At 58.6% G+C, this 12194-nt stretch overlaps 2 protein-coding genes across 2 annotated transcripts; one reads left to right on the top strand and one right to left on the bottom strand.

Annotated features, from left to right (window-relative positions):
• Positions 1-2869: 2869 nt before the first annotated feature.
• DCS_03925 (DNA-directed RNA polymerase I 135 kDa polypeptide) lies at positions 2870-6624 on the top strand (the record flags this gene model as incomplete). Its single annotated transcript, XM_040801238.1, has 2 exons — positions 2870-3343; positions 3400-6624. 2 exons carry the CDS (start codon positions 2870-2872, stop codon positions 6622-6624), a joined length of 3699 nt encoding a protein of 1232 aa, XP_040656271.1.
• A 323-nt stretch (positions 6625-6947) lies between these two features.
• On the bottom strand, positions 6948-9615 carry DCS_03926 (putative trehalase precursor; the record flags this gene model as incomplete). The annotated part of the gene is made up of 4 exons (XM_040801239.1): positions 6948-8793; positions 8858-9171; positions 9367-9492; positions 9547-9615. 4 exons carry the CDS (start codon positions 9613-9615, stop codon positions 6948-6950), a joined length of 2355 nt encoding a protein of 784 aa, XP_040656272.1.
• Positions 9616-12194: the final 2579 nt, after the last annotated feature.

The following is a 12194-nucleotide window of genomic DNA, read 5'->3' on the forward strand; positions in this document are numbered from 1 at the left end:
GGAACTGCCCCCAACTTGAGGATGAGAGGCAGGAATGACAGACCTTGGGTCGCGAGCATGGAACGTCGGGGATGCTGTCGGCCCGCGTCTTCTGCAGTCACCAGACCTCGCTGCCAATGACGACGGCCACGACAGATGCACAGCCAGTCGTCGAGCTTCCTGCACCCGACCGGTGCGCTGCTGATCAGGTCCGGCTGGGGCCCTTTTCAGACGGCCATGGGTCTTGATTCTTCGTTCCCATCCTCCTTCCGCTACGTCGCTCATTCGCCAACGCAATGGGGGAGGGGAGGGGGCCGATCCTTGGGCGAAATCAGTGGCCGCTCCCAGCATGTGAACGCACAGTCGCCGACGACGCGTCGGAAGACGGTGATGCCAAGCGTCGACGGGCTGCCTGCCCACCTGGAGCGTGTTGCATTGTCATGGCCGTCCAGCACCACGCACGGCTGCTCCGATCAGGGCGGTCCGCCGGGACGGACTCTTCGTCGACGTCCATCCGTCGGGTAGCATGCACGCCTGAGCGTGAGACTCGCCTCGTTTGACTGGCTGCCGTGCGATGGGGCCGTTGCCGGACGAACGCATGCGCCAAAAAGGTGGTCACCGGCCGTTCGCTGCGTGTGCATGTGTGCCGGCCTGCGTGCCTGTCGTCTGCCCGCATGCATCCGCGAGGTGCCGTCCCGGTCGATGACACCAAGCGGCAGGCAGCGAGTGACTCGAACCGGCGCCGCGCAGCGAGCGAGCACGGCCATCTTCGTCGAATGGAGAGATGATGGCATCTTTCGTCGATGCCACCCAACTCCGGACGCCTTCCCAGATGCCTCTGCAGCCGAGGGCGGCACACCCCTGCGCCCCGACGCCGTCCCTCAACCGTGCATTGCATGATCGAGGCAGTCCTGGTTGGTCGCCGCCACCGTCGCTCGACATGCTCGTGCTGGGTCGCCGTCACGGGGGAAGCTGCATTGCATGTACTCGGTACTCGGGAGCCCGTCGTGCTCGGCAGCCTGATTCGCACGAGCGGCATGTGCTGGAGCCGGAGAGTGAGGGCCCCTCGAATCGACCTGGTGTCCTTGCGACGGCGCGCGGCGCAGCCCCGAATCCACGTGCCGTGCTCTTCCTTTCCATCACGAAGCAAGCGCGCGCACTCATCCATGCCAAGCCGCCGGCAAACGGTCGCGAGCCGAGCACGCACCGTCGGGCTGCCACCGCCATAGATGGTGCGCGGTGCATGCGAGGACGAGCAGGTGGCTTGGGCCGGACGGCGCCGGCAACGTCGTTGGGCCTCGTTGGGCTTCCTGCGCGTCTTGACCCTTCACAAGCTTTCCGCCTGCCGGCATGCAACCTACATGTGCACGAGGGCCCTGCAAGGCAGGCCGGTGCCAAGTCCCGAGTGAAATGACAACTTGGAACCAGCAGCAGCCCAAGGGCATTCGACCCAGCCAGCGAGCGGATGGATGATCTGCCAAGACGGAGTCACCACGTGATGGCTGTCTGTATTTTCCGCGTCATCTGCCTGTCCTTCTCCGCGTATTGCAGCCCGGAGAGCCTGGATGCCTGCTGTGTCCCCCCAAACCGTGGTGCCGAATCCTGATGCCACCACGGAGTGCCGCGGCATCATGACCATGTCTCGCCACCAAGGACCGGAACCGGTACGCACGGGGGAAAGGGTGCGCTCGCTTGCCGTCAATCCTCCTCCGCCCTGCAGAGATATGCTCCTGCGGGGTGCAGTCGAAATATGGCACATGGTTGTCTGCCCAACCATGTGCGGATCCACTCATCACTTGTCCGTCTTGCCCGGACCCTTGTGGCCGCCGGGTGACGGCTACCTGCGGCGATGGAGCGACGGGCAAAAATCCGACCCTGCCTTTCTGGCTGTCATCTGCTCTTCGACTACTGTCTCGGCCATTCGACCGATGGATGACATGACATGACATGGACTCGAGAAGGCGACACCAAGAACCCAAAGCTCAGAGATGCCACCCTATCCTTCACCGATGACATCTCAAGTCGCTCAACGTATTTGCCTCACGCATCGCGGCATCACCCTCCATCTCACGCATTTGCACCTCTACTGCCGTACACTGCGTCCCGACCTTTCGTTCCCACCAATGTTGAATAGCTTGCTAGCCTGACCTGTCATTCCGTCACGCGCCCTGCTTCATAAGCTACCAATCAGCGCAATTTCCTCTCCCAGTGTACAAGTCTATCTGCGTCGATGAGTGAGCGAGCTGCACGTTGGGCCGGCAGCCTCAGCGTCGATGGCAGCCACCGATGCGGGAACGCACGATGCGATGTGCTCCGTATGACTTTCTGTGGGCATGCCGATTTTCCCGCGTAATGGATACATTGCCGTACTGCATCTGCATTTGCAGTGCGTGAGTGGCGAGCGGTTGGGTTTGATCTACATAAGGAGCATTTTGTTGTTGAATGCAATGGACAACTAATCGAACCGTGCACGTGTTGCAACATTTGAATTAATTGCAGTGCACAGGGCGTTCATACTATACTGCAAGTAAGTATATGCAAGCACAATAATACATGCAAGGGTACATGAGCCTCGGGGTAGCAACGCCAAGCTAGTGTGTCCCCCACCCGCCCCCCGCTTTCCTATCTTATCGATAAGATAGATGGTTGGAATGCATTCATCGATCGACAACTTTTTTCTCTGCCAAACAATTCGAAAGGCGAAAGTGATTCCGACCTTCTGTTCAACACAACCTGGCGACAGCCCCGAGCAACCGAACCGGCGGGCAACCCTTGGGATCGGAGTCGATGCCAATTGGGCTGTAATTCTGCAATTTTGCCTGCCAGATCGAGTTCATCGTCAAGCCTCACGCGCCGACGTCGACGACTCCAACGCTCTACGCTCCTCAACATGGCCCCGTCCATGCCTACGGACCAGCAATGGGACCATGAGTATAATACTCTCCGTCGCGAAAAGCTATTTCGAACCCCTCCATCGGATCACACGGCGTATCCCGCCCTCCAATCAGCCATTGATCCTCATCTAGAGTCGTTCAATAACATATTCGGCGACCATGGCAAGACCGGCTTGCTAGCCCACGGATTGGCCGACATCGGCTCCCGAGTCTTTCTTGATGGAGATGGCAAAACCGGACCAGAGCACGGCAATCGCCTCAGCATTCGCATCAAGGATGTGAACCTTCAAAGGCCTCAGCTCCCGCCCGCCAATAAGATGGCACGCCACAGGGAGATATTCCCGGCTGAGTGCCGAGAGAGGCACGTCTCGTACAGAGGAAAGCTTTCTGCCACCTTTGAGTATACCGTCAATGGCGGAGATGCCGTCGAGTTTGTTCGAGAACTGGGCCTCGTACCCGTCATGGTCAAGGTAGAATTTCCCCCTTTTGTCCCGCTTCACTACGCAAGACGCTGACGGCCTCGCAGTCGAACCGATGCCACCTCCAAAACAACTCGCCGGCTTTGCTCGTTCAGCGCAAGGAGGAATCGGAAGAGCTTGGCGGGTACTTTGTCGTCAACGGCATCGAAAAGATTATCCGACTGCTGCAGGTGAACAAACGAAATTTCCCCATGGCTATCAACCGGCCGAGCTTTCAGAACCGTGGGGTCGGCTACACGCCCTATGGCATCATCCTTCGATCTGTCCGACCCGACGAAACGTCACAAACAAACGTCCTGCACTACCTCAACGACGGAAACGTCACCTTTCGCTTCTCGTGGAGGAAAAACGAATATCTCATTCCCGTCGTCATGATTCTCAAGGCTCTGATGGAAACGAACGACCGAGAGATCTTCGAGGGATTGATTGGTCCTTTCGGATCCAAGTCAACCGAGAACACCTTCCTGACTGATCGAGTCGAGCTGTTGCTGCGAACGTACAAGACCTATGGTCTTTATAGCAGGTTCGAGACGCGGGCCTATCTGGGAGAAAAGTTCCGAGTCGTCCTTGGCGTTCCCGAGACCATGTCAGACTACGACGTTGGTACCGAATTCCTACGGCGAATCGTCCTCGTTCATCTCGGCAACGTCGACGTGACGGAAAAGCAGGACGAGGAAAAGTTCCGTCTCCTGCTCTTCATGACGCGCAAGCTCTACGCATTGGCTGCCGGCGAGTGTGCCGTCGATAACCCGGATGCCATCCAGAACCAGGAGATTCTGCTCGGCGGTTTCCTCTACAGCCAGATTCTCAAGGAAAGGCTCGACGAATTCCTCAGTGTGGGCGTCCGCGCCTCCTTGAGGGACTATCTCCGCCGACATCCAGCCGTTTCATTCACATCCGAAGAGTTCCGAAAGGAATTTCCGGGCAATATTTTCAGAAAGGCCAACGAGAACATCGGCAACGCCCTGGAATACTTCTTGTCCACCGGAAACATGCAAAGTCCTTCCGGATTAGATTTGCAACAGACGGCCGGCTTCACCGTCGTGGCCGAGAAGCTCAATTTTTTGCGATTCATCAGTCACTTTCGAATGGTCCATCGTGGCGCCTTCTTCGCCCAGCTCAAGACGACGGCTGTGCGAAAGCTTCTCCCGGAGTCGTGGGGTTTCATGTGCCCCGTGCACACCCCTGACGGTTCCCCGTGCGGCCTGCTCAACCACATGGCTCACAAGTGCAAGATCATGACGAGTTCGATCGACGTGTCCAAGCTTCCGGCGCTCGCGGCGGAGCTAGGCATTGTGGAAACGTCTTCCGCTTCGACCAGCGAAAGCGTCGTGGTGATGCTCGACGGTAGGATCCTCGGTTGGTGTACTCCCAAGGAGTCTCGCCGCATTGCCGACTGCTTCCGATACTGGAAGGTCGAGGGATCGCACGGCGTGCCGCTTCACCTCGAGATCGGATATGTTCCTCCATCACGCGGCGGCTCGTACCCTGGCATTTACATGTGCTCGACCCCGTCCAGGATGGTACGACCGGTCAAGTATCTGCCGCATCAAAAAGAAGACTTTGTCGGACCTTTCGAACAGCCATACATGTCGATAGCGGTGGTTCCGCAGGAGATCGAGTCTGGTCTGTCGACGCACGTCGAGTTTGAACCGACAAACATGCTCTCGATCCTCGCCAACATGACGCCCTTTTCTGACTTCAACCAGTCCCCCCGTAACATGTACCAGTGTCAGATGGGTAAGCAAACGATGGGAACGCCGGGCACGGCCATTCGATACAGAACAGACAACAAGTCGTACAGGATACAGACTGGTCAGACGCCCATTGTGCGGGCCCCGCTGCACAACGCGTACGGCTTCGACAACTTCCCCAACGGAATGAACGCCGTCGTTGCCGTCATTTCGTATACTGGGTACGACATGGACGACGCCATGATCATCAACAAGTCGGCCCATGAGCGAGGCTTTGGACATGGCACAATCTACAAGACGAAAAAGATTTCGCTCAAAGACGATTCGAGGACGCGGGGTGCCAAGAGCATCACGAAGGCGTTCGGCTTTGCGCCTCACAGCTACATTGCGGCGACATACCAAGGCATGCTCGACGACGACGGCCTGCCGCACGTTGGTCGTTTGGTCCAAGAGGGCGACGTCGTCTGCGCCTGGCACACCGTCACGGCGGACTACAACGGAAAGCTGGTCAACCTCGACGGCATCACGCACTACGAAAAGTACAAGGACTCGGAGACGGCCTTTGTGGAGGAGGTGCGCCTGATCGGGGCAGAGAGCGGGTCGGAGCCTCTGCAGACCGTCTCGATCAAATTCCGCGTCCCGCGCTCGCCTGTCATCGGTGACAAGTTCTCGTCCCGTCACGGCCAGAAAGGTGTGGCGTCGCAGAAGTGGCCCGCCATCGACATGCCCTTCTCCGAGTCCGGGATCCAGCCGGACGTCATCATCAACCCTCATGCCTTCCCATCCCGAATGACGATTGGCATGTTTGTCGAGTCGCTTGCTGGAAAGGCCGGGGCGCTGCATGGCCTCGCGCAGGACTCGACGCCCTTCAAGTTTGACGAGCAGAACACGGCCGGTGACTACTTTGGACACCAGCTGATGAAGGCCGGGTACAATTACCACGGCAACGAGCCGATGTATTCGGGCATCACGGGCGAGGAGCTCGCGGCTGACATTTACATCGGCGTCGTCTACTACCAGCGGCTGCGACATATGGTCAACGATAAATACCAGGTCCGAACGACGGGTCCTGTCGTGCCGACGACGGGTCAGCCAATCAAGGGCAGGAAGAAGGGCGGTGGCATTCGCGTGGGTGAAATGGAACGCGACGCGCTGCTCGCTCACGGGACTGCGTTCCTGTTGCAGGACAGACTGCTCAACTGCTCCGACTACTCCAAGTCGTGGATATGCCGGCGGTGCGGCTCGTTCCTGTCGGTGCAGCCGACGGTGTCGCAGTTCGCAACGGGAAAGAAGAAGACGCCAAGCATGGTGCGCTGCCGCGGCTGCGCCATCAAGCTCGACGAGACGGAGGGCGTGGACCTGACGGAGATTCAGGGTGAGATTTGGGAAGACGCCCAGGGCAACTGCTGGGTCGGGGGCGACCAGACAACGCAGGTGGTAGTGCCGGGCGCGCTCAAGTTCCTCGACGTCGAGCTCGCGGCCATGGGAATCAAGCTGAAGTACCGGATAGACCGTGGTGATGAGCCTCGCAAGGGGCCGATGCGGCCGATGGCGGCGCCGAGGCTGATCAAGGCGTGAATGGAAAGGAAGGGAACGCGAGGAGACGTGAGGAGATGTACATGCAGCATCACAGTGACCCTTTTCGGGGGGCGAAAGGGGGGTTGGTTGAGTTTTGGCATATCACCACAGAGATGTCCTCTTTTCTGAATGCACAAGGGGCAGCTCTAGCACTGCCGTCAGGCACAGGCCATTCATGCTCATGCATCATTATGTGTTGATATTCATATCGTGAAAAAGGCATGTCGCTATCTCTCCAAGTACATTCGTCGCTCTGCCCTTGTTACTCTACAGGGTCAGGTCGAGCAGGGCATCGGTCTCGTCCAAGCTCTACCTTCATGACGCTAACGTAATGCCCTGCTGCCAAACTTCTTGACGCGGCTAGCATCGCTGGCATGCAGCTCAACGGCGCTCCGCTTCTTCCCGGCATCGTGGAGGGTGGGCTTGATATCGCCGCAGTCGGGCCGCTTCAGGTCGTTGCCAAAGGTATCGACGGCCCAGATCAGCACGCCATTGGTCCAGCCGAAGCCTTCGACGACCTCGTACTCGCCGCCGCCGCCGGCAACGTTGGTGGAGTCGTCGTTGTACTTTTCAAACATGACGCCGACGTCCTTATCGGTGAGCCATGGCAGCTTATCCGTGGCCGACGTCGAGCCGCCCGTGGCGTACCAGGTGCAAAAGGTCGAGTCTAGGTAGCGCTGGGCGAGGGCGAGGGCCAAGGCGCGCACGTCGCGGTAGGCGGGATCGTCGCAGCCGAACGTCGGGGGCGTGCTGAGCAGGCCCTGCATCATGGCGTGCATCAGCGGCGCCCACACGGCCGGCTCGTCCCACTGCTGGTCCGTCCGGATGTTCGTGGCAGGGACGCCGCCGGCCTTGGAGTCGAGGTGGTCGGCGACGCGCGCGTAGGCGCGCTTGACAGCGAGCGGGTTATGCTTGAGGCGGGCGGGAGCGGCACCCTGCCAGAAGGGGAAGAGCTGGGCCGAGTGGAAGATGACCTTGTTGCCGGCCTTGGCGGCGGCGCAGGGGTCGGCGCAGCTGTCGACGTGATCATCGAAGGGGACGTAGATGTTCTGGGCGGCGGCCGTGATGTTGTAATCAAAGTAACTGAAGTGCGTCTCGTTCCAGAGCAGGGCCGTCATGGCCTCGCTACGGGCGTCGGCGCGGGCGTGCCACAGGTCGCGGGCCGTGTCGTTGCCGCCGAGGGCGAAGAAGTCGCCGATGACGCGCTCGTTGCCGTACAGGATGGAGTTGAGGCACACGGGAACGATGTTCTCCGTGTTCAGGGAGCGCAGCGGGAAGTAGACGTCGCGGGCCGAGTCGGACGGGTTGGCGAGCCAACGCGACGAGAAGTCCCAGCCCGTCTCGGCGGCGGCGGCCAGGTTGCCATACAGCTGCTCCTGCTGCTCCTCGTCGAGGGCTGCGACCTGCGGGTACACTATGCGCGAGGTAGCGTGGAAGGAGGCATTCGTGGCCTGGTTGTAGTCCTCGCGGAAGGACTCGGGTCGCGGTTGGGTGTTGCGCACGGCGTAGCGGGCGAGGTGATAGGTGGACCCAGCTCGCCGGATCTCGACCGTGCGGTTCTGCAACCAGAAGTCGTGCTCGCGAACGAGCAGCGGCAGGGCGCGGTCGAGGATGGACTTGTCGTTGGTGTGCTCGAGGTACAGACCGATCATCTGGGCCAGCATGGGCGGCTGCGAGCGGTTGAGGTAATAGATGCGGGCGCCGTTGGGAATGAAGCCGAACTGCTCGATGAGGTCGAGGAAGTTTTCGATGGTGTTGCGGGCGATGTCGGTGAAGGAGCCACGGGTGCGCAGCAGGCCCTCGAGGATCCAGTACGAGTCCCAGTAATAGGGCTCGCGGAAGCGGCCGCCGGCGACGACGAACGGCTTTTTGACGGGGATGAAGCTGCTGGGACAGTCGGGACAGTCAGGGCGGCTGCCGGCGTACTCGCGCGTCAGGCTCGGCCAGATGTCGATGACCTTTGCCGTGAACTCGCGAATGTCGACGTCCTCGATGCCGCGCAGGAACACGGCGTCGGTGGTGAGCTTGGACCGGGGCACCTCCTTGAGCTCGCCGCCGGCGTCGGCGAAGTGCGTCTTGAGGAATTCGTGGAGGGCCGAGTCGTTCTTCAGCGGCTTGTGAAGCTTGTCGAAGGCGGCCCGGATGACGTCGAGAGGTCTGATGGCGGGCCTGGGCGGGAATGGCGTGTAAGCAAGTGACGGGCCGCCCGGGCAGGGATCCAAGCGAGGCTTACATGTCGACGAACGTCTTGGAGTCGCTAAACGGCCGGGCCAGCTCCACCTCCCTCAGGATATCGCCATGGCAGTAGATGGGCGAGTCGCACGGCACCACCGTCGAGCCGTTGACGTAGAGGGCCGTGACGGCAGGAGCGGCGGCGGCGGCGGCCAGGACGAGAAGCCGGAGCGGCGAAGACATGATGTTCTCGTGCGGCAGCTTCGCCTTCACTTTCGGCTTCGGCTTCGGCTTCGGCTCCAGAAGGAGCCCGGGGAGGAAGAGGAGGTGAGCGAAGGAAGCAGAGGCGTCGTCGACGACCGGGCGAGAGACTGGCTATATATCGGGTACGGGATGCACCCGCCACGGGGATCGTGCCCCCCGAACCAGCACGCCAACTCGGCCGTGGTAAATTTTGCACACGGCCGACGAAAGGCGGGCCAAGGCCACGAGCACCAGGCGGTATGCGCACGGGAGACGGTTGGTATTAGCATGGGCTACTAATTACCCGCCCGTGCCTGGTCTGCGTACCGGCCGCCGGAGAGCAGAAGCCGAGAGGGAGCAAGCAGGTGTGGTGGAGCAGCGGAATCGAGCGTCGCATGGCGTGGCCGTCACGTCGGCCGGTATTGCTGGCGTACACGTACTGTACTCGGGCACCTGTTCCGAGAAGGGCGAACGACTTGGGCGTCGAGCACCCACTCGTGCACGTACTCCTCCGCTCCGTCGGATGGTCATGACGCAAGGCAGACGGACGCTCATGCTCGTCGTGCTGCTCGCCATGTCGTACGCGTACCGTGCCCGTTGGCCCACGCCCAGGCGGCATGCAATGCCGGCAAGTTCTCGTGCCAGCGCAGCAACGGCCGGTGGGGTCGAGGCGGTGCTCGTCCGGGGTTGGCACTCGTGCAGATCGGCAGCTCGGTGCAGACAGGGCCGCCAAGAATGACAGGTCGTGGATTGCCATCGAATGGAGCTCTCCGCTCGCGTTGGCAGACGACGCAACGGACGCAATCCCTCCCCGGGCGCCGTGGATCCACGGCTGGCCCGCATGCAGGGCAGGGGTCGGTGGGCGTGGAGAGAGGAGCAGAGAAAGGAGGGGAGGGGATGACAGATTCGGCGTCGGTTCGGGTGATGGGGGTCACGATTGTCGTCGGTCGGAGCTTGACTGCGGCACAAGCAAGCACGGCACAAGGCGGTTTGCGTTCCAAGTGTGCTTGCATCCCTCGTGATGCTTCGTGATGCTCCTGCGGGCAAGTACGAGGGTGCGTCCCGTACGATGATGATGCTTGCACTGTACATGTACTCGGCGCACTGGTTGAATGCATGGATGGCACATGTACCTGTACATGTTCAATACGAAGTCCGTCCGTAATAGCGGCAGCAAACGTACTTGCTTGCTGCCTTCCTCGCAAGACTTGTTGCCTGCCTGCCTGACTCGTCACGGCAAGCGTGCTGCCGTCGCATTTGCCCCAAGGAGCATTTTCCACTCTGTCCAGGTACTTGCACGTAAGTACATGTGTGTCACCTAAGTATACTTATTATACGGCTACACGTACGGAGTACTTGTAGTAAGTACTTGAGTGGTTGTACCAACCTATGATATTCAGCCAATACATGTACATGTACTGCATGTACGGAGAACGGAACACCGCCAAGTACTGTACTTTACTGCACTGTACTCCGTAAGTACTGTACAGTGAGTACACTGTAAACATGCTGTACTCCGTATATCCTTATTGCATAATAGGTAGCCTGAAATCCCCTCCACCCCTGCCCTTGCCGTCAACATCTCTACCACGAGCCGCATGCACTGCACCGGATTGCGAATCCATTGTTGCACAAGCTGGCGTGAACCGTGAAGGCGATGGAGGATACTGGCATGAACATGGTCCCCGGTGTACGGTAAGTAGACTTATGAGCACATGAAGTAAGTGTACGGAGTACATGGAGTGTGATACTTGTCGGTGTGCATGTACATGCAAGTACACCTCCAGAGCGCATGATGCATGTACCGTGTACGATTTGGTAAGCAAACGCCGATGCACTCACTACTACCGGTGTATATTGATTTGCACAGAGTACAGTACTGCACCTAAGTATGTACTTCCCTGTGGGTGTAAAATTTTGCAAGCTCATGTACATACCTAAGTACTTGTAGGTGTACATATAAGTACAAGTATTATACTTGGATGCACTTGGAATATCAGTTAATATGGACAGTTTCCAGAAGCTTGTCCGCAGGCGCGCGGGGGGGCCCTGGAAAGCCTGGCCTGGTCCCGAAGCTGTGCTTGTGCAGAACGCACAGTACTTGATTTGTGCTTACTAATAATACCCAGGTACCTTGCAAATATGTACAAGTACCAGACATATAATGCTGTACATGTACAGTACATGTACTTGAGCAGTGCTGCTGATGCCTGGTACCAAGGTTACCTACTTACAACCACGTGCACTGTACAGCAAGTACGCGCAAGTACAAGTTCTTACGCCGGATGCGAGCCGGCATTGCGTGTGCGAGTACGGAGTGCATTCAAGCAAGTTTTGCACAGATGCGCCGTAGGAAGTTGGGCCGCACTTGTTGTCGCTCGAGCACCTGAGGGAATGCATGTGCCGAAGGGATTGCCTGATGTGCATCCCGCCGTGAATGCGAGTCGACCCTGCGCTGCAAGTAATCACTCGTAGTGCGCGGTCCCAAGTCTCGGATTAGTCATGCAGGCATCGCGTGCGGAGCAGGAGCGCAATTTGTACAGCATCCGAGAACATGAAAGTAGGTCCAGATGTACAAGTACAGGTATAGGGGCATAGGTGTACTGTAAGCGCATGCAAGTACAGTACAAGTACCAAGCGTGCAGAACTCCGTATTACTTGATACCTACGTACGGAGTAATACTGGGTTGGGCACTTACAGTACAGTAGTAGTCTCTGCAAATGTACTTGATTACCGTAGGTGTACATGTCCGTGCTAGGCACATGTAAGTACAGTACCTTGCCCTTGCTAGACTTGCACTTGCAGTGCTTACTTAACAAGGCACAGTAGTGTAAGTAAGTACAGTAACCAAGCTCTCGAAAAAACGGCCAAGGACGGTGCCCACGTGGTGTACGAGCAAGTAAAGTGCTTGCACTGTCCGGATAAGCATCTTAGTACCAACAACGGCTCTACCGCGGGCCCCTTTTGACAGGCGAGTGCGGGGAACAGGGGTGCATTCGACGTCCCAGAGAGGGGGAATGGGTGCGCTGGCGAGAAAAGCTGGGGTGGGGAGGGGGAAATAACCGCAAACATTGGATAAAGTACTGTAAGCACTTACTTACATTCACCTGTAAAGTAATTAATTCCTGTACGTACGGATATGTCGGTACTCCGT

This window comes from Drechmeria coniospora, chromosome 02 (assembly GCF_001625195.1).
Source record: "Drechmeria coniospora strain ARSEF 6962 chromosome 02, whole genome shotgun sequence".
NCBI lineage: Eukaryota > Fungi > Ascomycota > Sordariomycetes > Hypocreales > Ophiocordycipitaceae > Drechmeria > Drechmeria coniospora.